At 38.1% G+C, this 26,044-nt stretch overlaps 2 protein-coding genes across 4 annotated transcripts; both read right to left on the minus strand.

The window, feature by feature from the left end:
- Positions 1-447: 447 nt before the first annotated feature.
- gga3a (golgi associated, gamma adaptin ear containing, ARF binding protein 3a) lies at positions 448-15,340 on the minus strand. Of its 2 annotated transcripts, XM_036570595.1 has the most exons (17): positions 15,298-15,340; positions 13,906-13,990; positions 13,180-13,255; positions 12,974-13,072; positions 12,761-12,884; positions 12,551-12,654; positions 11,583-11,663; positions 11,293-11,430; positions 11,024-11,105; positions 10,417-10,527; positions 9,327-9,599; positions 9,129-9,202; positions 7,916-8,100; positions 6,593-6,819; positions 5,842-6,011; positions 5,489-5,599; positions 448-2,260 (listed from the first exon to the last, which is right to left on the minus strand). In XM_036570595.1, the coding sequence occupies exons 1-17, from the start codon at positions 15,335-15,337 to the stop codon at positions 2,150-2,152; spliced, it is 2,091 nt and encodes a 696-aa protein (XP_036426488.1). In that variant the 5' UTR covers positions 15,338-15,340; the 3' UTR covers positions 448-2,149. The 2 variants fall into 2 exon arrangements, with proteins under 2 accessions (XP_036426488.1, XP_036426489.1); XM_036570596.1 differs by lacking the exon at positions 448-2,260 and having other exon boundaries at positions 5,492-5,599; positions 5,828-6,011.
- Positions 15,341-16,404: 1,064 nt separating this feature from the next.
- On the minus strand, positions 16,405-21,298 carry mif4gda (MIF4G domain containing a). Of its 2 annotated transcripts, none has more exons than XM_036569560.1 (6): positions 21,235-21,298; positions 20,742-20,844; positions 19,958-20,067; positions 18,373-18,528; positions 17,993-18,085; positions 16,405-17,328 (listed from the first exon to the last, which is right to left on the minus strand). In XM_036569560.1, exons 2-6 carry the CDS (start codon positions 20,818-20,820, stop codon positions 17,101-17,103), a joined length of 666 nt encoding a protein of 221 aa, XP_036425453.1. In that variant the 5' UTR covers positions 20,821-20,844; positions 21,235-21,298; the 3' UTR covers positions 16,405-17,100. The 2 variants fall into 2 exon arrangements, with proteins under 2 accessions (XP_036425453.1, XP_036425455.1); XM_036569562.1 differs by having other exon boundaries at positions 20,742-20,841; positions 21,235-21,285.
- Positions 21,299-26,044: the final 4,746 nt, after the last annotated feature.

The following is a 26,044-nucleotide window of genomic DNA, read 5'->3' on the forward strand; positions in this document are numbered from 1 at the left end:
CCCCTCTATGGGGAGCTACACTGTTAAGTAGGTTAAAGGAATAGTCCAACGCTTATAACCATCTCCATCTGCTGTATCTTTAGCATACTCACTTAAAAAAGATGGTTCTTCAAGCGTTCTTTAGTAAAGAAAGTGGTTCTATATAGAACCATGAACACTCAAAAATCCTTTGCATGATTAAAGGGTTCTTTACATTGCAGAAGCGATGTGCTACAAATGGTTCTATATAAAACCTTTTTAAATTTCGAGTTCTACATAGCACCAAAAAGAGCTCTTTTATTATAACAAGCTTGACATCATAACAATAGAAGAACCCTTTTTGGTGCTATATAGAATTCCTTTCTAAAAGGTTCTATAAAGAATCATCTACAGCACATTTTCCATCAATGTGAAGAACGCTTTGATGATGCAAAGAACCCTTTAATCATGAAAAGGGTTCTTTGAGTATTCAGGGTTCTATATAGAACAATCTTCTTTACTAAAGAACCTTTAAGGGACCATCCTTTTTAAGAGTGTACAGTTGATTAACGCAGATTATAATTTCAACTCATTTCCTAGAACAGAAAACATGTTCACGTGAAACTCACTTATAACAGAAGTTAATGGGCAGCTGCTGAATTCTGTCAGTAAAGGTTTATGTATTTCTGCACTTTCATGAATTCTTTAGTCAAATGAATTCATAAGCTGTATAGTTAATTCTTTTAGAGAAAGGACTAGTTTGCTGCCATCATAGTGGATTGCTGTGATCGCCTTTGATAGCTGAATACCTTAGGGACAGTAACCAGAACGATTTTCTAATTGTGCTGCCCCTGTGTTGTAAAGTTGAATAAAACTTTACAAGAACAGTTTTGGTATGGCTCATTGTCTCAGTCTGTCTCATCCTAACACCTGTACTGTTAGAGTAAAACAGCCAGTGACTCAAATTCACATTATATAGTCACATATTTCTAACATTTATTTGCAGAACTCAGCAACTGCCCATTGACTTCTACTATAAATGGGGTTTAAGTCAGTGGGCTTTGTGTTATGTTCAAAAACACTGTTATAAATGTGGCACAGGCCATTTTATGGTGGTGTAGTGTAGTGTCTTATACTAATAGTGGGCAGTAGCTCCTCAGGTTAGAGTTTTGTCATAACCGTTATACTGGTACATCACAAGTAAGTATAGATAACGCAACATACAAACAGCGCAGACCACGCTAATGTTATCTCCTTTAGCTGAGTGTCTGAGTCAGGGATGTTTTAGTCATGTTTTAAATGAAACTGTCCTGCTGTCTAGTACACTTAATATGAAGTAGTCTACTTTGTTTTTGAGATATAAATGAACGGTTGGTCTTTTGGGGTTAGCATTAGACAAGCATGCCTGATTCACTCATCACTGCATCACTGCACTGAAGCTGCAGTCTTGAGAAAAGGCTGCGTAGCAGCTGGTACTGAAACGTTTACGATTATATACAGGTGTTGGCTTCTTATTCCAATTGCTTATTCCACCTTAAATGAGTAGTTACATTATGGTGCCTATACAGGTGCCAGACTGTATGCTGCTCCATTTAAGGTGGAAGGGAGCATTCTAACAAAAAGCTGCTGAAGAAGAAGCCAAGTTCTTTAGACAGGAAACAACATATAGCACTGTGTTAAAAACGCTTTTTAATAAAAGTGAAGGTACGATTCAGAAATATAAGCCAATAATAAACTAAAAAAATGTGTTTAAGCATCTGAAATGATTTTATTTGTAAAAATGTATATACTGTTCATATCTATACTGAAACTGTCATAAATTTTAATTACACTTTAATAATATATTGGCCATACTGCCCACTACTAGGTAACACCACTGCCCTTCTCATGGCAGGCTGGGCTTTGATACCACACCTAGGCACAAATGCCACGCTCCACCAATAAGTTGTCCTCCTAATGCTATTTTCGCCCACATCTGTAACGTGATTAAATCACAAGCTGCTCTAGATAGAGTGTCTGCCAAATGCCTACATGTAAAACACAAATCTACCATCAATGAACCACACAATAAAGATGCAGCAGAGAAAGAGTAGGTTGAAAAATGCTGGAGTATTCCCTTAAAGACCGTTAAGGTAACTTTGGAGGATGGATATCTGCAAGCAGGATTGAGGATCCGTGTCTCGGGTGAACACTACAGCCTGCCCCATCTCTCCACCGGCGGGAATTTATCCACTTCACCCGTCTCTGAGCACTGCCGATCTCCGAGGACAAACGTCAGCTTGTATCTCATCCTAACTTTCTCCTAGAAACACATAACATAAACACTTCAATTTACATTTCTCACCTTCTCAAAGGTGTGCCATTAGCACACCTTCAACATACAAAGAGGAAGTTAAGAACTAAATATTCAGTAACACTTCACTAAAGTGCAGCGTTCATAAAGCTACATGATACCTACATAAGCCTTTTAGGACAACCCACACAGACATTCACAAAGACTTATTCCAACAAGCGCCAGCTGTCTGAACACCTGAAATTATATAAAAATTGACAATGTAGCTTTAATGGCAACTTAAGGTAGTTATAAATGCCTTTATAAATGTGTATGTAGGATTATCTCTAAGACAAATGTTTATGTTTATGACTCAGAAATTAACAAATTAGTGTGGGGTCAAGAAACTACTATATACACGTTTATGAAAGCACAACGTTTATGATAAACAGCAATTCGCATGAAGGAGGACTCGAGCAGCTTAGTCTTTTTGCATTAAAAGTTAAATAAGATTTTGTAAACATGTAGAAAGTAATTTTAACAGCATGAAGAAAACTGATATTTTTCACATGACTGACACCACAAACGTGATGAGGAAAGAAAAAGTGATCTGAAAAACAGGTCTTAGGACATAATAAAGTGTTTATATTTCTGTTACTGTGATACGCCTGTTAATCAGGTTCACCAGTTACTATAAAGTATCACATTCCATCCCTCAGTCTATTCTCACTAACGTGGCATTAAAGCACTTTCAGTATAAGTCATCAGATACACATTCCTGAAAGGAAACTGGAAAACATTCTGTACATGTTCACACGCAACTCCATTCGCCACCCTACAACCTGCACCACATTCTACCAGAATATTAATCATAGGCAAACCTTCATGGCCCACATAACCATCCATGGTGTCTTTAGAAGTCAGCAATGAATGTATTTTTAATAAAGTAACATAAATTAGGGATGCATTATGGAAATACTGGGCTGCGCCAATATTTTTCATGTGCATCATTGTTGATGCTGTTATATGCATGTTTATAAAATGTATAAATCTGGACTAAATTCACCTTGATTAGCATCTATAATTGGCAAACTGTAGCAAATATCCATCTATACAACAAACATTCCTTTGCAGAAGGTTATAAATTCTGGAAAGTTAATAAAATGCATATATTTAACCAATAATGCAAATGTTCATTTGTGCATGTATATGTATATATACACCAATCAGACATAACATTATGACCACCTCCTTGTTTCTACGCTCATTGTCTAATTTATCAGATCCACTTACTATATAGGTGCACTTTGTAGTTCTACAATTACAGACTGTAGTCCATCTGTTTCTCTGCATACTTTGTTAGCCCCCTTTTACCCTGTTCTTCAGTGGTCAGGACCCCCATGGACCCTCACAGAGCAGGTACTATTTGGGTGGTGGATCATTCTCAGCACTGCAGTAACACTGATGTGGTGTGTTAGTGTGTGTTGCGCTGGTCTGAGTGGATCAGACACAGCAGTGCTGCTGGAGTTTAAACACCTCAGTGTCATTGCTGGACTGAAAATAGTCCACCAACCAAAAATATCCAGCCAACAGCGTCCTGTGGGCAGTGTCCTGTGACCACTGATGAAGGACTAGAGGATGACCGACACAAGCTGTGCAGCAGCAGACGAGCTCTCGTCTCTGACTTTACATCTACAAGGTGGACCAACAAGGTAGGAGTGTATAAGGCTACATTTACACAGCAGGTAAAAGTGGCCCAAATCTGATTTTCTCACCAAATCCGATTTTTTGGTTTGGCTGTTCACATTATCTTTTAAATGTGACCTGTATGCGACATCAGTCTGGACAGATTACACTCCTAAACCGACCCGCATGCACAAAAGAACAGTGCTTCACATGGCGGCTCATCCAGAGGTAAACAGTCATGACGCCTGTTGCTCCTGGAGCTTTCAGTTTCGTCTTCGCCAGCATTGCATGAGCGAGTATAAAGTTACAGTGGTTGACAGCTGGACTCATCACCCACAATGTGTTCAAGTTCGCAAAAAAAGGGCACGTTATTCGGCCACGGCCATTTCTTTGGTTCGTGTCCTCGGATTCTTTAAACTGTTCTCTGATGCTGCTGCCTCAGTCTCCTTCGGCCGTGCTCGGCCGTTCTGTTCGAAATCTCCTCGAACACAGAGCGTTGCGATACTTCTCTTCTAATTTTTTGGTACAGAAACATTAGCCTAAATGTTTATCAGTCTCAGCAGCGCGAAATTATGACGAATGTCAAGTTGGATTGACGTAAAAGTCCGAATTCCGATCTGGCTGTTCAGACAGAGTCGCATCGCCGCAGATCGGATACGTATCGGATTTCAGTACCACATATGAAAGCGTCTCAAATCGGAATTGAAAATGTCAGATTCATTGCGTTTTTTGCTGTTCACACTGCCACACAGATGAAACATCTGTGTCACATATGAGGAAAAAGATCGGATTTGGGCCACTTTTACCTGCTGTGTAAACGTAGCCTAATAGAGTGGACAGTGAGTGGACACAGTGTTTAAAAACTCCAGCAGCACTGCTGTGTCTGATCCACTCAGACCAGAGCAACACACACTAACACACCACCACCACATCAGTGTTACTGCAGTGCTGAGAATGATCAACCACCCAAATAGTACCTGCTCTATGAGGGCCCACGGGGGTCCTGACCACTGAAGAACAAGGTAAAAGGGGGCTAACAAAGTATGCAGAGAAACAGATGGACTACAGTCTGTAATTGTAGAAGTATAAAGTGCACCTATACAGTAAGTGGATCTGATAAATTAGACAATGAGCGTAGAAACAAGGAGACGGTCATAATGTTATGCCTGATCGGTGTATGTTTGTGTAAATATATATACATACATACATACATACATACATACATACATATATATATATATATACATACATACATACATACATATATATACATACATATATATATATATATATATATGAAACAGTGAAATCTACTTTGTCACAGTCACTGCTCCTTACATTATGTTAACACTTCGTGATGAATGGTTCAAAATTACTTCAATACAAAAACTACATGGATTCAAACTAAAGTTGTTTTCTTGCTTCTTACATGAAGTTCAGAAGGTTTTGTAACAGCGACAGTTTGATCTTATATGTTGTGATGTCCAGTATGTAAGACAGCTGAATGTGTCTCTGCAGGAGTTGACCTGATCTTTCTCTCTTACTTAGACAGTGGTGCTGATATGAGTTTACCTTCAGTGGGTTAGCCAGCAGCATTACTTGTGTGATGGCACTAGGGGGCAGTATTGGGTTAAAAGGGGCCAGCTCCGTGCCTGAGGGTGGCTGCAGCTTCACTCTCATAGACTGTTAATTACACAAACGCAAAAAAGGACGATTATTCAACATCTACTACAAATTATTCAGTATTTACTTTATTTACTCAGTTTTCACCATATATTATTTAGTATCCACTATGAATTACTCAGTATCTACTATAAATTATTCAGCATGTACTGTGAATTACTCTGCAACAAATATGAATTATTCAGTAACTATTAAGTAAATAATGTACTATACGTCTCTACTACGTACATCTGGGCTGTTACCTTTGGCACGGCTGCCTGTAGTGTCAGACTCTTCACTTGGAGAGGGGCTGTGTTCAGCAGGGACACCACCATGACCAGCACGTCGGGCCGTCCAGGAGGGCAGTTAGAGGCAAAGTGCAGCAGGACGCAAACGCCATCCTTATCATAGGCCGTCACTGGGCTTTCTTTACCTGAGAAACAGTGTTTTAATATTCATACCATTTCACTATTGTTTTACTAATATTTCTTTTATTTTCATTCTGATTTCTTTTGAACCGTTTTACTCGGCAACACTGTAAACGAGGGTTCTCCCTCAATGTAGCTGTTGAAAAAAGGTTATTTCTATAAAGTATGTTAAAAACAAACAGCCTTATCTAACATTCATGTTTTTAAAAGAGCTCTATACAACATGAGCGCTAATTATTTTCATTTTACACTAAAGACAATAAGAATTTACTCAACATCTTTTTTTAGGCTCCAATTATACATTTTTTGGTGAAGAACAACAAATCCAACCTGAAATTTCCCCTGCAGCCGACTGTAGTATTGCTATTGTTATTCTTAATATCATTATTATTATGGCAGTCTAACTGTAACAGGGTGTCTATTGCAGTACACTTCAGAATGTTATATACTCATGTGCAGCAGTAGTATTTTATACTCTTATGATATGATATTATATTCTCAATTTTACTTTATTTTTTACATACTATAGTATTGGTGGAAGTTTGCTCATTATTTAATTCATCTTCCTTGTTATCTTTAGACTCACTGGGTCTGATGGAGTCCAGTGGGACAAAGACGTTGGTCAGTGAGGGGTCAGGCTGAGGGGCTGCAGTTCCTTGCCTGGCCACCAGAGGGGGTGAGAGGGGCTGCAGGAGCGGGCTGTCTGGGAGGAAGGCTGAGTTTGGGGGTTTAGTGCAGGATGTTACAGCAGGACCTCCTCCGACTTCGCAGGGTAAAGACGCCGATTCTGCCATCGCCAGCCCAGCCGGACTACTGCAACCAGAAATAACAACAACATTCAACAAGGACACTAACAGACATTTATCACACATGGAAATTAAAATAATAAAAACTATGACACTGAAGGGAACAATGCAGTAAACTAGCACCTCTCTAAATCAGCCTCATGTTGTATTTCACAAACTAGTGACATCATACAGTGTCTGCTATGAAACAAGAGCTGTTTTTTCATTAAAGGGCCCTGAATTAAGGCAGACAACAAAAACATAACATCACAACATCATTACTTCTCAGGATACATGATAAGTAATCACAATATTTACTTTTTTTGAGGCAAACAAGTTTAACCTGCAAAATACAACAACAAACAAAGGAGTTACATTTAAAAAAGCCTGAAGAACTATGATTAGCATGGCCCTTATAGTAATCTCTAAAATGATTGATTTACAGAAAAATCGAATTGGCTCTTACCCCAAAAATATGATTAGATATGTTCGGCGTTCAGTTTTGCATAGGAGCTAATATAATATGAGCTCTAGTGCAAAACTAGGTTATTAGAAGACAGTGTAAATTATATAACAGAATATCTAAGATAAAGATAAAGATAGGCAAAGATATCTTTTTGGGTAACATTGATTTCCATTACTTGTTACATTAGCCTCACAGCATCACTGCTAAAACAAAAGAAGCAAACTTCAGACTCCAAACAAGTCTTGGCTGATCAGCTACATTTGGTGTAAGGGACAGAACCGTGTTAATTAGATTTTTCGGTGAACCATTTTGTTAAGAAGGACCAGGAGGAAAAGTTAAATAACTATTAAAAATAAATTAGCAAAATCAACAACAGGTATAATAGTGTATTATCCAATCAGCTATGCAGTTTCTGCACTTACTAAACACTGGTTGCTGTTGTTGTTGTTTTTTTTTTACAGGCTCTACATTATTGGACTAAATCTGTCTTTATCATCATCCACATTGTTGTTCAGTGTCCTAGAAATGCTAAAAAATATAACATTGTCATACTGAATAACCCAATCCTCAATCTAATCACAGGGCTTTACATTCTCAGAACCTATTCCTGATGAACATACTGTCACTTAAAACAGTTTTTACAGAACAGTTTATTCACCTGCTAAGTTTTCCCAGGTCCAGCAGGGCAAGATCCTGGAGCGAGGTGGACACAGACTGGGCAGGAGCAGGAAAGGCCAAAGGAGCCACCGCCCCAAAGGATTCTGAAGCATGACTGCTGTCTGAAGCTGAGGTAGAGTCTAACGGAGGAGAACTGCTGAGGAAATCCATCAGTGGATTGGGGGCCTGATGATAAAGGAAAAAGCTGTTTAGTTGCAAATGTCACACAAAACTAATAACAAACAGTAGGTCAGTTAAGTCACTTCATTCAAATGTTAACCATAAAGTAGTAATTCGATTGTGCTGTAAGATACTTAATTCTGTGGATGGTTGATAAATGAAAAATCAAATTATTCATCTTAGGCCACACAAATACATTGATGCACTGTGATCCATCAGTCTGAAGGTGGTGAATCAACTGGGCTGACGTTGGAATGTTAGAAAAGAATTGTAACAGAATTATGTAACACTAAACAGAATAAGCATATTCAGTAAATTACACGTTTTTGTCCAAAATAAAATTCTATGGCTACTTTCAAACACAAAAAAAATCTTTGTGTCCTGTTTTTGGTCTATATTCCAGTACTGTGCAAATAGTTTCTTAAATTATATTTATATATTTAATATACTTCAAAAAATTATTTGGAATCATACAAAAACAATTCAGGTCAGAGATTCAGATTCATAAACGGTTAAACAGTTTGGCAAAAAATCAAATTTATGCAGGGTTACCATGTAACTTCAGATGTAGCTGAGCAGCCCAAGATGTGTTTGGTGTCCACATTTTGCTTCTTTATTTTAGCACTGGAGCTACCAGGCTAACATTGCAAACAACAGTACAAATCATTAGTCTCCCAAATCTTTTTCCAAAACTTCTCTAAACCCACTCAAACCACATCCAGCTCTTCATTAGGATGACAGAACATGTAGACTGTAGCTAAGGACACAGTATGCCATACTATGAGCTATAAAAATGATTTACGTTTCTAGCTTACAGTACGTTATACTGTGTCCTAAACCACATCTACAAGGCTGCACCACTTTAATGAAGATCTGGATGCAGTTTAAGCAGGTTCAAAGACAGTTTAGAAGATCTGGGTGACCACTGACATGTGGTGTTTGTTAGCAATGTTGGCCTCATAACTCCAGAAATAATCTAAAAAAGCTAAATTATGACACCACATAATGAACATGAATCAAGCTCTTTGATGTACCTGTAAGGATGTCCACTGATTGTCTTCATTGTCTTGTTTCTGAGCACTAGTAGATGTAACCGGATCACTGAGACCTACAGAGTTAATACTCAATTTACTCAACATCATCTCTTAAATATCATTTTTATCGGTGTCAGTCAACATTCAGTACTTAGTGGCAGCATATACACACAAACATTTTAACACAGCAAATGTTACCTAGAGAAATGAGCTCTTCATCCAGGAGAGAGAGGCTGTTTGGATTCTCGCTTGTGATTGGACGATTAGGGCTGCCTTTTATGTCAGCTTGTAAGCCGGACTGGGCAGAAAAAGAGTTGGGGTAGGGAGGAGGAGGGTCAAAAGCGGGTGGAGACATGAAGAGGTCAGCTGGGATTTGAGCTGACAGAAGAGGAGGACGCTGCGGTGAAGCAGTGTGAACGTCCAAACCAGCCAAGTCTATTAAAATCTCTGAGGAGCTTCCGTTATCGGTACCTGGCAAAACATACAAATAACAAAAGAGAAAAAAGTAAGAATTCTTTATTTTGTGCTGTAAATGTAAAAAGTGCACAGTCATGAATTTTATGGCAGATTTCGCTTTCTTTACAGCAGAATTGGCTGATTTTTTTAAGGGCTCTGTAGGATAAACACATGAATTTCCATTTCCAGTGCTATCTATTAATCAACATTGCAATGCAAATAAAATTATTTGCTCTTTAAATGAACCAAACCTGCATTCTACATTCCTAAACAAGAAGTCAGGTCCCTATTTAACAGGATAAATCAATAAATCAATAAAATGCTACATGTAAGAGGCAACCGACCATCCAGTACAATGAGTCCTGTATAATTATGTACATCAGGTGTAGCAGCAGAATTCAAATGCAGCGCGAGTTAACTTACTTGTCTCACCTCATGGCCCTCAAAAACCAATAATGCTGGACACAATAATAATAAATCTTAGCAAATTCCGATCGTGCAGCTCATTTAGATGATATGAATTTAAGATGGGCGATATGGCTAAAATATATCATGACCCTTTAATAACACTTTGATTTTTGGGTAAGTCGAATCATACAGTGCACCAGCAGTGCCACATTTAAAAACTTCAATTAAAAACAGGACCAATTCGGCTTGCTTGGACCCATGTCATCAAAAGGACTGCAAAACAACTACAGTATCTAAAAAGCAATTATAATCTTCTGACTGTTTTGAAAACACTAATAACGATATCATATTATCTAACGGCCACCTCCAGATGCACACAAAGCAGATCAGAAGTGCGTATGCAGTCGTAAACTGCTATATTTACGTTCTGATGCTGTAGATCCAGGTGTGTCAGCGCTAACAGGTTGTCCTTCCACTATGCTCTTGTAAGAGTTAATAACACGTGAGAGATCATCACTCGCCTGCAGAATTTCACCTGAGGAGCGGCAAGAGAAAGACATCAGTTAGCGAATTACATTACTCTTCTTGAGACATCTGTAAAATATACAGTGTTTCAGACAGATCCAACATTTAAAGCACAGATGCACATTTCTCTGCCACTTTGTCAGAAAACTTGGTGGATGTTTCTAATAAAGTGGCCAATGAGTAGAAGCACAAGGCAGGTGTTTCTAATAAAGAGGCCAGTTAGTGGAAGTACAAGGTAGGTGTTTCTAATGAAGTGGCCAGTGAGTGGAAGTACAAGGTGGGTGTTTCTAATAAAATGGCTAGTGAGTGGAAGTGCAAGGTGGGTGTTTCTAATAAAGTGGCCAGTTACTGGAAGCACAACGTGTGTGTTTCTAATAAAGTGGACTGTGAGTGGAAGCAGAAGGCAGGTGTTTCTAATAAAGTGGCCAGTTAGTGGAAGTACAAGGTGGGTGTTTCTAATGAAGTGGCCAGGTGCTGGCAGTACAAGGTAGCCCAGAGATTTCTACCTAAGCTGCTGTCATCATCCTCGGTCTCTGTGGCCAGCTTGAACACTGTCGTCCTCAGTTTATCACAGTCATCATGCAAATCCTAAAAAATAAACCCCTCTGCTGGTAAACCCTTAACAATTACATGTCAACACAACTACAAACTCTCTCACATTTGTAGGAAAACTTCCCTTTCCTATAAAAGTTTAATGTGGTTAAGAATAAAGCACTAAAATAAAACTTACGTCTTATACTGCAGGGAACAGACACATTACAGGGAACAGGCTTACCTTAAGAAGCTCTCTGTCTGCCTGCGTAGATTGGTCTTTACTGAAGTGCCGCAGCATTTCGTTCAGTAGTTTGACGCTGTTGTCCACCTCCAATAAAGTGCTGGTGCGCTGGGCTACTTTCTGCACCCTTGCTTCATCCTGAAACACACAAACACATCAGCAGTTCATAAATAAATTCTCATAAATTGACCATGAAGTTTTTGTTTTTTTTTGTTACTCTTCTGTTTTTAATTCTACAGTTACAGAGTTAACTGTGGCTCTTTATCAGGCAAGTTACACTTTTTAGCTACCTCTTTCACCATGTTCTTGATGAGCCGGTTGGCCTCCTGCAGATCCTCTGGCTTTTTGCTTTTCAGAAGTTCTGCGAGACGCTACACAGAAAAAGAGAGAGAACTACATCCAGGTTCAATTTCTAACAATCTGCAACTTTCCAAAACCACTGTAAGGTGAAGACTGTTCTAAAATGACTGAAATATCTAACAAGGTTTCTTTATTATTATTACGCAATTAATTCAAACAGGTGGCAAATTGCCACATTAGAATTACTGTTCAAACTATTTTGTAAGGAGAGCTGGACCATTTCAGTCCTGAAGGGCCACATGGTTTTCCTGTTTTAGCATACTTTAATTCAAATCAGCAGCTAATTATCAAGCTCTTTAAAGGCTGATTCCACCTTTTTTTGCAAAATAAAATTCTTGAGATGAAAACGAAATTATTCGATATGGTTTATTGTGAAATAATGTATTGTAAAGAAATGTACCTAGTTCTAAGTCTTAAAAGTGGTGGTGATAAGAAGCAGGGATTATAAAGGTTAGTTTTATTTGGGGTCTATCTTGTCTCACAATGATAATAATAATAACTTTCTTTAGAGGTGGACATCTGGTTCCTATCACCACCACTGTGAATAATTCTGACTCTACGTTTCTCTAGAACAGAGCATTTAATTCCAAACCACTCTGAATGACTCTGCTTACATCATAACCACTTATTTGTGCAGATTAAAAAAAAAAAAAAAAAAAGATAATAATAGAATAGAATAATAGAACTTTCCTTTAATGCCCAGAGCACACTGACCCAAAGCTCACCTACAATATCAACATTAAAATGTTCGTGAAATGATATTAAGAGTTTAATTACATTGTTTTACAGCAGATAAAAGCTCTGAACTAAGACTGCATCTCAACAGCACTCGTATGAATTTAACTTAAGACTACACTGCCTTTGGGGAATTTTCGCCATAAAGCTAATGCATTCTTACTTTACTCTTCTCCTCGTTTTCAAAGACAGGATTGTGAGGCCGGTCAGGTGGTGAGGGAATCAGAGTCTTATCCACAGGAACTTCTGGATCTGTCGTCACGATGCCTGATGTAGAATAACAACTGCATTTAACACAAGTGATCGCTATCTTGTTAAACCAAAGTTTTAGTAATAGTTAAATAGACAATCAGATTGTGTAGTGATGAAATACCTTGCCTCTTTAGCATCTGATAAGCCTCTGTGATCTTTGTCTCATCTGGCAGGGCGGTGGACCAACTGAACAGCATCTCTATTACTTTTGTCTTCACCTTCTCTGACACTCTGTCTCCTAAATACTGTAAAAAACACACACAAAACACAAAGTTGGGTCACAGCATTATTCTACAGAATACATGGCCAACTACTCAGAAGTGCTGAGGCTCACCTTGGGTGAAACTACTTTGATGAGTTCATTTAAAAACCTAAACTTTCCAACTTCATTATGAAACCTTCTCCCACAGTTCTTCATGCAGGCTTCTAAGACCTGCAGCACCAGGAAAAAAAGCAAAATACATGGAGTGAACGATGTTAAACGTAACATAAAAAAACACTCTACCTAAAAATGCATGGAAAACAACAGCAGTCACTCACAGTCAGTGCTTGTAGCGCCTCCCATTCTTGTGGTGACTGGATTTTATGTGCTAGCAATCTCACTGATATCTGTGGACTGAGACAAAAAAAGTGTTGCAGAAAAATGTCTGAATAATTCAGTCCTTGAGATGTAAACAGAGTAATTCAGAGTAGTTTGGTGTGAAATGGTTCGGATTTCTTTACAGTGGTGGTGATAGGAACCAGGTGTCGCCATGACTACAACACAAATATAGACATTTTATTTACTATCCAAAACCACCAGTGAACCTACACGTGTCTCCTGAGTTTTATATGGAATGTAGACGAAGTGAAAATAGTGGAAAATCTTAAATAGTAAGTTTTCTTTGGGGACTATCTTGCCTCACAGCACCCAGCATGTTATGTATCTCTCCACCATGAATGGATTTAAGGTCAAAATCTTCTCAAATCTATCATAAAACAGTGTCTCAGACATCAGGCAGTGAATGCATAACCATTTCATGTAATAACTTTCTGTGAGGGACCTTTTAGAGGTGGACGTCTGGTTCCTATCACCACTGTGAACAATTCTGACTCTGTTAGTTTATCTAGATCGGAGCATTTCACACCAAACCTCTCTAAATAACTTGGTTTACATCTCAACCATTTAATTACATAGAACTTTTTAAAATTCATTGAAGCTCCTCCTTAGGAAACAGAAAAAAAACTGGTAGGCACTTCGAGAACTTTTGGAAAATGCATCCATACCCTTCAAGCTCCTTATTGATTTGATCACAAAATCCAATAATATATTCCCAGTCCTCCTGTCTGTTGGAAGGGTTGGTGGCTTTGTCTGGGTAGAAAACAAATTAAACCTTCATTATGTTAGATTTGACTGCTTGTGAACTACTAATAACAACACTATTAGTGAATGAAGACATTTAGATGTCTCAACATATAAAGCTTTGCAGAGCTTTTTTGTAGCTACATAAAGGCAAGGCAAATGTGACTCTTCAAGGGTTCTTTACGAAGGGAATGGTTCCGAACCACAAGTTCTGTATAGAGCCATTTCATGCTTAAATGATTCCTTGCATGGTGAAATGGTTCTTCAGATTAATAGAGAATGTGTTGTATATGGTCCTGCATAGAACCATTTTGAAAATGGTTCTTTTTAGCTCCAAAAAAGGTTCTTCTATTGTTACAAGCTTAACATCGTCACAACAGAAGAACCCTTTTTGGTGCTATATAGAACCTTATACATCACAGTCAACACATGGTTCTTTAGATTGATGGACAATGTGTTGTATATGGTTCCATACATAACCATTTTAAAAAGGAGTCTATATAGCCCCGAAGAAGGTTCTTCTATTGTTACAAGCCTGACAGCATTAACGTTACAGCAGTAGAACCCTTTTTGGTGCCATATAGAACCAATTTCAAAAACAACATTCTCTATCAATCCCTTTTACCATTGAAAAGAACAATTAAAGCATGAAACAGGTCTGTATAGAGCTCATAGTTCTAAACAGAACCATTCCCTTTACTTGAGAACCATTGAAAAAACGTCTTTTTAAAGAGTTACTTTAGCAAAGCAGCCGGCAAGCTAAGCCAAGCTAGCTAATTCACAACGTAAAACTATGTAACCTAGGTTCATAAAATAAACCCACAGAGCAAAACTTCTGTGATATTTCCACGTTATATGAACTGGAAACATCACAAAAATACAGTTAGAGCTACGAACGAGCTTTGTTTTGTGTTATCTAGATTAACGTCAACACAGCTATCCAGCTAAACAGCTGAAGTTGTCTTCTATTCAGCAGCTTCTTATTTGAATTTTCCCGTTCCACCTTAAATAGTGCAGCAGTTTCTTACCGGCGCCAGGCGCCAGAACGTAACTGCTGCACCATTTAAGGTGGAACGGGAAAAAACCAAACAAGGAGATGACTTCAGGTTTGTCACCTAACCACAGCAAGACAGCTGGTTAGCATGCTAGCTACAACAACGATATAAACAGGCTGTTTAAGACGTATACGACATCAAATCAATGCAAAACACGGCGATAAAGCAGCAGAATATGTGATTATTCGCCTTACGTATTTTTAAAATGGTTTAAAATGGCCAAAAAACAACGCGGCTAGCTAATTTGCTAAAGTTACTCACTAAGCCACGATTCTAGTGACTCTCCTTCCGGATCCGCCATGTTCACCACTTTGTAAAATAAGTACAGGCCGAAATATATAGTTTATCATTAAAAACAGACACTTGGATGATTTATATAAAGAATAGGAAAATTTATTGTGAAGATAATACAGTAAAAGACTGAAAATGTTGCTGAAAATGTCAACAGAGCTTCTCAAAAGTCCAACTTCAGACTGATTAAAGGGGAATTTCACTAACTTATTACATAATTAAATGGTTAAAATGTAAATACAGTAATTCAGAGTGGTTTGGTGTAAAATTTTCCGTTCTAGAGAAACTTGCCAATTCAAATTTTTTCACAGTGGTAGTGATAGGAACCAGATGTCCACCTCTAAAAGGTCCCTCATACAAAGTTATTACATGAAATGGTTATGAATGTTGGATTGGACAACTTGGATACTGACATATTAAATACTGTGAATCGTGTTATTATTTTGGGTAAATGTTATATTCATGCTTGTAAGCGAAACTTTAAGTCACTGCAAAATATGGGAAAAATTAATAGAAAGGTTCAAAAAATTGTATACATCTGTATCTCGGTCCTTGCTTTTTTTTTAAGCTCTTAGTTCGATCCTTTTTGCTCTATGTATTTTTCACTTGACTGTCCCTTTTTTAAACCTGCCTTCTCTCGTTATCAGTGGGGTATATCAATATCTCCTTGCTTGTTGTGTTCTTTTGTGTTGTAAACATCATTTCCACCTCTGCTGTTTAAACATTGTCTGTTGTGATCAGTATGTATTCCTTGTCTTTTTTTGGGATATTTTCCTTGTGCTTAATAGAAAAATAATTGGTTATGAATACACTGCTAGACATCTGAGACATTATTTTACGATAGTTTGGAGAACAGTTTGACCCAACACATATTTTTTCAAAATCCACTCATGGCGGTGGGATACATGCAGGGTGCTGTGAGGCAAAATAGTCCCCAAGACTAGAAGAATAGTCCCCAAGAAGAAAACCACCACTGAGTCTCCACAACAAATTGTTTCACATAAAATCACTGTGAATAACTATTTTTGTCTACACCACAACCACTGAATTAACACAGAAACTGACAAATTGGTGGGATTCCCTTTTAACTTAGACTTTATTTGAAATCTTTTGGAATGTAAAAAATGTTTAAACAATTACAAAATTCACATTAGTATAAAGCATCCATAGTAAAGAAAACCACCAACCAATTACCAAAAAGAGTAAGAAGTGCACCCTTACAAAAAAGAGCTACAGCATTACTATTTCTGTAGTGCTGTATAACATTTCTATAATAATCTCTTATATTTTCCTGATATATTCCTGTAGAACTGTCCTATTGTAATTTATAATACTTGTATAGAGAACTACAGTAAATGCCTGAATTTACTGCAGTGTTACTCTGTAGAAGTTTCTGTTGTGTTACTATAGTTCTTTTTCAGGGTCACTGCTCTCATTTTTCATGCTTTATTTGGCTCACCACCTCATACATATACCCTTTCAGGGTTTACTGACTGTCCCTCGGTGGTGCCATTGCACAAACTGTAACTGAGACGACATAACAGAACCACTCATGACTGCCTTCAAATTTAAACACCATATAACCAAACGTACGAGCAGAGTTGCAGGCAACGAGCCCACAAACACACAACTGCTTCAACCACACCAAGCTCGGGCCTCCCAAACCTCCTCTAAACTCTCTCCAACCGGTCCGCACCAGCTCCAGAACAGCTGGCTGAACTCCAAAGCTGGCAGGGTGTCACCCTGCTGGAGTAAAAGCACCGTTATGCTGGTTCAGTCCACCACCTCGCTGTAGTAGTACCGCTGGGCTGCAGCACTGAGGGTCCAGCCGCTGGCCCGAAACTCCAGCACCTCCAGCAGCAGCAGGCGGGTCATGGAGCTCAGGTCGTCCTGCAACAGGAAGCCATCTCGCAGCAAGTAGAACAGCTGGTCCATGCGCTGGGCGTTCAGCTTTTCCAGCTGTTCACCCACGCGGTGTAACTGCAGCGCTAAACAGTCCACCTGTCAAAAATGCATACAGAGAGTTTACCTAGTTTAGATTTGTAGAACATTTAACTGAATAAAAAGTGCTGTAATTTCTACATGGTGAAAAACCTTTTGATAAAATCTAAGAATGTGCACTTAACCTCATGTAAATTGTTTGAGTACAAATTTAAAACTATGTAGTACAAAGGCAAATAAATAATATGCCTCGTGAAGTCCCGAACATTATGGAGATATATATATAGATGGGATCTGTGTGTAAACATTTAGAAACACATACATACACACACACAGACACATGGTTAGTTCACACAACCTCACCTCAGCTGAATGGTGGAGACAGATGCAGAGAGAAGACAGGTGTACAGAGATGTATATATGGGTAGACAGGTGTGCATGAGGGGTGTGGACAGGTTTATAGTTGTGTGTATGTGCAGACAAGTATGTATAAGGTGTAGGCAGACACATCTCTGTACGAGTAGACAGGTATGTATGGGGTGTAGACAGGTGTACAGAGATGTGTATATATGACTTGTGAGATACGTATAACATGTAGATCGGTGTACAGAGATGTGTATATGGGTAGACAGGTATGTACAAGGTCTGGACAGGTGTGCAGAGATGTGTTTACGGGTAGACAGGCATAGGCAGTTGTAATAAATTAAAATTCGCAATGACTCACCTCCTCCTCATTCAATAGAGCATCTGGCTGAGACAACCTGAACAAACAGTCATACACTGGATCCACCAGCGCAGTCATGGGGGCGTTGTTCACCTGCACAGAAAGCACATCATTGATTCTACCGTGAAAATATCGCCACTCTAATATAAAAACTCTGCAACTCTTAAATTTAAGAATATTGTTCCTTCTCTATAAACTTAAAACACGGATTAGTTTGAGCACAACGATTTAGACTAACAAACCATGTACCACATATGTATACATAATCACGCGCAAACACCTGAACATAGGTTTAACAACAAATCACCCAGATCTAATCGGCTTTCAGCCCAATAAGAACTGCATTCACAGTAAAAGAACTGTGTACTAGAAGCACTTACCTTCAGGTAATCGAATACGTTACAGATGAAGGAGACGACGCACACCCACTCCTGCACAGAGCGCTTGCGCGTCTCTTCTCTCTCCATGAACTCTTTCTGGAGTCGGGTCAGCAGGTTTCTCCGAAACACGTTCATATTGCTGTGTTTTGCCTCCGTCTGTGATGTAGAGATGCAAATAATTAAAGCTATGCAAGTAAATCTTCCAAGAAAAACATCAGTTCTTGAGCAGAATGGCTAGAAGTGCAATGTATCTATATACCAGCCCCTGATATCTACCTGCATTACTTAGAACACCTTAATTTATCAAAACACTTGAAGAAACTCTTCTGGATCATCTGAGGTGGGTCAGGATGCTCACATGACATAAAGAACAACATTTGCAATTGGTTAGAGGGCTCATTTGCATACTGCAGCCTTCTGCGTTATCAGTACCACAAAGCCAATTTAGTGATATCAACAGCAAACAACAGATTGTTCTTAGCTTGAGAAAGCACCAATAAGAACTGTCAGTCTTGCTCCGGGACCTCTACGCTCCTGAACACACCTGATGTGGCTAATCAGGGTCTTCTGATGACACTGACGTGTGGACCATCTTTACTTTGGGTACTGGAAAAGACTTTAGTAGTATTGTGTGCAACTTATTTATTTTTTTACTGTTGTGAAGTCCTTTAACGTCATTTGCCATCTGTTGTTACGCTGTTTTTATATTGCTTTTACTTATTTCAAACTCTCTGAATTGCCTTTGTGTATGAAATATGCTATATGTATGAATATTATATATATATATATATATATATATATAATATATATATATATATATATATATATATATATATATATATATATATATATATGAGAACTTGCCACCAGGAGGAAGGCTGGAGACCAGTGGTGTAAATTCAACATAGACTTTATTCCCAACAAAGCTGAATGACTTTGACTAGGGATGCAAAGGGGAATTCTACCAATTTTTCAAAATTTACAAAACTTTATACTTTAATTGTTAGGATGTAAACAGAGTAATTCAGAGGGGTTTGGTGTGAAATGGTTCAGATTTCTTTACAGTGGTGGTGACAGGAACCAGTGGTCACCATGACTACAACACAAATATAGACATTTTATTTACTATTCAAAACAACTAGTGAACCTACACTTGTCTCCTGAGTTTTATATGGAATGTTGATGATGGGAAAATAGTGGAAAATCTGAAATAACACGTTTTCTTTGGGGACTATTTTGCCTGCACCCTGCATGATCCCTCCACCATGAATAAATATTAAATATATGGTTTTGAACCTAAACCTCCTCAAAACTATTGTAAAACAGTGTCTCAGACATCCAGTACTGAATTAATAACCATTTCATGTAATAACCTTCTGTGAGGGACCTTTTAGAGGTGGATGTCTGGTTCATATCACCACCACTGTGAACAGTTCTGACTCAGTAAGTTTCTCTAGAACTGAACATTTCACACCAAACCACACTGAACGACTCTATTTACATCTTAACCATTTAATTATGTGGTAATTTTGAAATTTTTGTCAATTTTCCCTTTAAAGTCAGGAATAACTGATTGAATCTTCACCTGTACTAAAGCATAGCAGATGTGTCCTGCATCTCTGCATAAGGACCTGTCCTTCAGTGACTGGTCCACAATGGCTTCAGACAGCTTTCCTAAGTCGACTGCAGAGGGGTCTGGATGAGAAAAAAAGAGGGCAAACAACATTTTATAAATGTTACCATAACAGCTGCATATATCTTTATTTAAGAATCCATATTTTCTACATTACAGAGAAATTTCACCAATTTATTTCAAATTTTCTAAATAATTAAATGGTTACAATGTAAACAGAGTCATCTGGAGTGGTTTGTTGTGAAAAGCTCTGTTCTAGAGAAACTCACCGAGTAGAATTGTTCGCTCTAAAAGCTCTCTCACAGAAAGTTATTACATGAAAAGAGCGGCACTGTCTGATGTCTGGCACATTGTTTTATGATAGTTTTGAAAAGATTTTGGTCTTAAAACATATTTATAAAGGGGATACATGCAAGGAATTGCAAAGCAAAACAGCAAAACTCAAATTTGTCACTTTTTTCCCAGCTTCAACATTCCATATAAACTCAGAAGACACGTGTAGGTTCACTGGAGGTTTTGGATAGTAAATAAAACGTCTATATTTATGTTGTAGTCATGGTGACCCCTGGTTCCTATCACCACCACTGTAACCATTTCACACCAAACTACTCTGAATCACTCTGTTTACATCTCACACACTGGATTATGGAGGAATTTGAAACACAAGGTAGAATTTCCCTTAAACGCAATGAAGTTATCATGAGCTCCATATGTCACAGATATGACTCAGTTATACCTTTTAGTGCTGCTTTAATCAGGTGCTGAGTTTCTGAGTCGAAAGCCTGGATCTTGCACTCCTCCCTCATGTGATCCATGCTTAGTAAGGAAGACAGGAACTTCTGGGGGTCGTGTAAAGAGAGGAAAAACACAGAGTTTGTACCAAAAGCAATGATAGTTATAGACAAGGGAAAGTAACCTAATTAACTAAGAAAATTAATGCTGTCTCTATATTTATTTTATTATACTCACTGTTTATACTATTCGCCAGCTCCTTGTTCGAGTTTTCCCGTTCCACCTTAAACGGTGCAGCAGGCGCCAGAATGTAACTGCGGCACCATTTAAGGTGGAACGGGAAAATTCGAACAAGGAGCTGGCGAATAGGAAGCTGGCTTTAGCTTCGTCTGAAAAGCCCACTAAATAAAGAAATAAAAACGAATTTCAGCATAAATACACAACACGCCGAGCTTGAAATACAAACGTAAAGTGTAATAAATGATGTAGTAACTCACTCAAAGCAGCTTAATGCGATACACACTTCAATTTCCTCCCGCCGGCTCGCTGCTGGGGTCAAAATGCGCATGCGTATGACGTAGCCGAAGACTGGCCACGTCCCAGTAGGCGTGCTTGCGGTGAAGAACGCTCAGCAGATGCTTACTTGCGTTCTTGAATGCTTTGCAGATGCACACTTGCATTCTAGTACAATTAGGAGATGGCTGCTTGTGCTCTAGGATGCTTTGCAGATGCGCATTTGTGTTCTGCAACGCTTAAATGGTGCACATTTGCGTTCCAGAAGGCTTATCAGATGCACACTTGTGTTCTAGAACATTTGTCTTGTGCATACTCGCTTTCTAGGATGCTCAGCCAGGACACACTTTTTTCTACAACTCAGACTCGGGTAGAAATCTGTCAAAGTCTTCATGTGTACAAGCGCCAAGTGCGCCAAAATTCAGCACTAAGCACGAAACTGCGCACATGGTCCCTACTTAGGGCACTTAAAAAAGAGAACATGGATTCTTTGGCAAGGAAAGACTTTAGATTTTAAAATGGACCTCCATTATTTTTAAATAGTACGCAAGACTAGTTTTATTTTGAAACATTCAAAGAGAACAATGCTAGTTAAGTATGATAACTACAGCTATTTTTTTTCTAACACTAAACAAGTCTGAAATGAACCTGTAGTGAAATTTGTGAGTCCAGGCGCTGTACTGAGAAATGGCCTCTAGGGGGCGACAAATAACAAGCTTTTTAAAGTAGTAAGGCCCGAGAACAGTAATTTGAGTAATTTGTTTTTATCAGTGCAGTGTGACATGTCAATCCAAACAATATCATTTATAAGTCATATTATGGGCTGTAATAACACTCTTATGGGATCTGCGCTTTAAAGAGGGAGCTCAGGAGAGGTTGTATATATATACACCAGTTATTGCACCGCTAGATTAGTTTATGCCCATGAACAGCAGCCACACGGACAGGAAGATCACATCATGTGTCCAGTTTCACTGTGAGTGTTTCAGAATCCCATACAGAAGGAAATTCCTGTGGTTAGACTTCTAGATTAGATTCAAACAGAATGGATAAGTCTGTTTAGATCATTTCAATCAACTGTGATGTAATCCAGCAGCTTCCAGAAAGCCACAGAACAATTCACAGTGACCTTGCCTTACCTGTGGAGAGAATTCAGAGCAATTCAGCAGGAGAAACATTACAAATTCAAACACATTTATGAGGCAAAACACTGAAATGTATTTTTCCCTCTTCACATACACATCATAAACTTTTCAAAGAGACAAAGTCCAAATAAAGTCCAGCAATAAACCAACAACCATATTTCTGTTTACACTTACAGTGTGATGGGAATAGAAAGAAAAGCAAACATGAGCATGTCTTCTATTGAGTTTTATGGATCATAGAGGGAAAACAGCTGAAACACACCATAAACTCTCTCCTTTATGAGGGAAAAAGTCAGCCAAGAGTAAGACGACTCTTTGTTACACTCGAAATCAAATGTATTTGGCAAGATTGTGATGAAAACAATGAGCTTGTACAACAAAAAGCCCCAAACTGAGTGACTAGTGCATCTGGTCCAGAGAAGTGACCCTTCACTCCAGCTGATTCTGCTAGACTGTTACATAACACAGCTTTATTCACTCAAGGACACTCTGAAACAGAGGGCCGAAGAATAACAAACCCTCCAGGCTGACCTCATGTGACCCTGCAAGAGTCCTGCGGAGTCTCAAAGCACCCATATCTTTGAAAAACTGAACGTTATTCGCCTTTTTTTGCATTAAGAGTTTTATGTAGAACGCAAACACTGTTATTCTAAAACAAACTTCCTGTTTTTATGTCATGGAAAAACAATGCAGCAACAAATATTCACCTGTTAAGCCTATAATCTGAAAACAGCTGGTTCTTCAAGGGTTCTTTAGTAAAGACAATAGTTGTACATGAAACCATGAACACTCACAGAGCCCTTTGAATGCATAAATGGTTCTCTGCATGAGGCAGTCGTTCTTTAGATTGATGGACAATATGTTGTACACGGCTCTATTTAGATCCTTTTCGGAAAGGTTACCGCTACCGTTACAAGCTTGACATCATCACAACAGCAGAACCCTTTTTTGGTGCTATATATACAACTATTTTCAAAAAAGGTTCTATATAGAACCATACACAACACATTCAACAAATGGTTCTTCAGACTGACATACAATGGGTTGTATACGGTTCTTTACAGAACCAAAAAGAGCTCTGCTATTGTTACACAAGCTTGACACTGTCACAATAGAACCCTTTTTGTGCTATATAGAACCAAGAAATCAAACCGAAGGACGATTTCACCATGCAGAGAACCCTTAATGCATAAAGATGGTTCTTTGAGTGTTCATGGTTCTATATAGAACCAGTCTTTACTAAAGAACCCTTGAAAAACCATCTTTTTTAAGAGTGTAGAGCAGGTTAGCCCCGCCCATTCACACTGAAGTTATAAGGAGCATTTTTGCAAGGCAGCCAATCAGAACAGCTCATTAACATATCAGCCTTAAAGGCTCAGTAAGCCTGTTACATTGTAAGGAATAAAGAGCGGCTGATCACATAAAAGATGGATTACGACTGCTTTTGGTGCATAAATGCCAGGGGAAAAACTAAAATACACAAAAAACACGGGATAAGGGCCTTTTAAGGCTTCAGTCTTATTCACAGTGAAGGTTCAGTAATGTCAGATCAGAGGCATGATGCGATTGTGAAAGCTATTTTATGACATTAGAAAATTACAGACATTTCTATTGATGGTACAGTGGATAAAACAGCACGCTCAAGGTTCAAACGGCTCAGTCACCGGCTGTGAAAATGAACAGAATGATTGTATACAACACAAGACTTTTCATTCAGCTGTATAGGCTAATGAAGGCTCTAGCACACTGCTGACATCTCATTAGCTGTCAATCAATGACTAGTGATATAATCATTGAAACAGATATAAAACAAAACTCTCCAGTCCCAAATCTCAACCCGAAACAACAATCGGAATGTCAATATCTGTAATGGAACAGTTTATATTTTTCGATAACAGAAATAAAACAGCGCTACCCATACAGAAATTTGATATATGGCCATATATGTAGTGTCCATATACGCATAAAATATGCCTAATATATTTCTAATAAAAAAGAACGATTTTTAAAACAAAAAAATCAAAATGAAATATACAAATCCTATAGAACATGAAGCTAGCACATATGAGTCATATATTCCATCCATATATGAACTTTTTTTTAATCACATTGTTAAATTTACCAGTTACACATATATGTTTGCAATATGGCTGAAATGTATGTCCCATATTGAAAATGGACAGTTTCAAAAAAGTTGGCATATATGTAACAAAATACATCCATATGTGACAAAATCAAAGATATAAGGGAAGTTCACGTTAGTATATGTCATATATTTGAAATCCATATATATTGCCATAGATCAGATTTCTGTATGTGTAGCATGTTACCATGTTAGCATGACAGGACTTTACACTCTAAATGAAAAGGTCTATAAACAAAATCATCAACAGCAAAGACAATACTTTCTACTAGCTTAACAGCAAAAGTACAAACCTCATCTCATCACTTTACAGTGTAATACGGTATTATCTGTACAGAAAGGTGGAAAGGCACCGAGCTCAGCTAATGGCAACACAATAATACCCGTTAGCAGGCAGCTAATGTGCTAGTTTACCGGTTTAACACCTGAATTCATGGATTAAATCCCCATTCAGAATGATTTTGAGTTTACACAGCACTAAACTCTTCAGTATTAAAGGAATATTTAAAAAAGGACACAAATACAGACAAAATACAGACTTAAACTGCTGCTAATGTTTTTAGCTATGCTAATGCACTGTAGTCCATGTTTTAACAGTGCACTCTTTAAAAAGGTGGTTCTTTAAAGTTGCTTTAGTAAAGGCAATGGTTCTATTAAAAACTCACGCGTAAATGGTTCTCTGCATGGTGAAATTGTTCTTCAGATTGATGGAGAGTTTGTTGGTTCTATATAGCACAAAAAATGGTGCTGCTATTGTGACAATGTCAAGCTTATAACAATAGAAGAACCGTTTTTGGTGCTATATAGAACCACATTCTCCATGAAGAACCATTTCACCATGCAAAAAACCATTCAAGTATTAAACGGAATGCGCATGCATTCACAGAACTAAGAGTTCTAAATAGAACCATTGCCTTTACTAAAGAACCATTGAAAAATCATCTCTTTAAGGTGTCATACGGTATCAGAAACCACATACTGAGATTGTACTCCAAAATATATTATTCTATTTATTAAAGTTTATTAAAGATTACAACTCCACATGCTTTAAGACGAGTGTGCTATGATTTAGCCTGGAGTTCGCAACATGCTAATTATGCAAATGCATTATTTGTTAGCTACATTACCCTTGGAGTTCCAGTGCAAAATCAAAGCAGCAGACTTATCTTGGCTGATTAAACACATCTAGGATAAGGGGGGATTCCTAACTATTCAGAAATAGTCAAGTAATAAAATAGGTCTAAAAGTTAAATGGGAATTTCATTTATTTTTCAAAATTTTGCATAATTAAATGGTTAAGATTTAAATAGAGTCATTCAGAGTGGTTTGGTCTAAAACGCTCTGTTCTAGAGAAACTTAGAATTGTTCACAGTGGTGGTGATAGGAACCAGACGTCCACCTCTAAAAGCTCCCTCACAGAAAGTTATTACATGAAATGGTTATGAATACACTGCCTGATGTCTGAGACATTGTTTACAATAGTTTTAAGAAGAATTTGGCCTTTAT

Source organism: Colossoma macropomum, unplaced genomic scaffold (genome assembly GCF_904425465.1).
Source record: "Colossoma macropomum unplaced genomic scaffold, Colossoma_macropomum, whole genome shotgun sequence".
NCBI lineage: Eukaryota > Metazoa > Chordata > Actinopteri > Characiformes > Serrasalmidae > Colossoma > Colossoma macropomum.

Excerpts from the sequence above, each read along its gene's own strand:
- gga3a (XM_036570595.1), bottom strand. The coding sequence starts at position 15,337 with ATGGCGGATCCGGAAGGAGAGTCACTAGAATCGTGGCTTA. Across the intron at positions 12,885-12,973 it reads TCAAAGTAGTTTCACCCAAG|TATTTAGGAGACAGAGTGTC; the intron begins GTGAGCCTCAGC and ends TGTTTTTTACAG. Across the intron at positions 6,012-6,592 it reads ACTGGACTCCATCAGACCCA|GTAAAGAAAGCCCAGTGACG; the intron begins GTGAGTCTAAAG and ends ACTGTTTCTCAG.
- mif4gda (XM_036569560.1), bottom strand. The coding sequence starts at position 20,820 with ATGGATCACATGAGGGAGGAGTGCAAGATCCAGGCTTTCGACTCAGAA. Across the intron at positions 20,068-20,741 it reads GATTAAAGCAGCACTAAAAG|ACCCCTCTGCAGTCGACTTA; the intron begins GTATAACTGAGT and ends TTTCTCATCCAG. Across the intron at positions 18,529-19,957 it reads TCTGCTATGCTTTAGTACAG|ACGGAGGCAAAACACAGCAA; the intron begins GTGAAGATTCAA and ends TCTACATCACAG.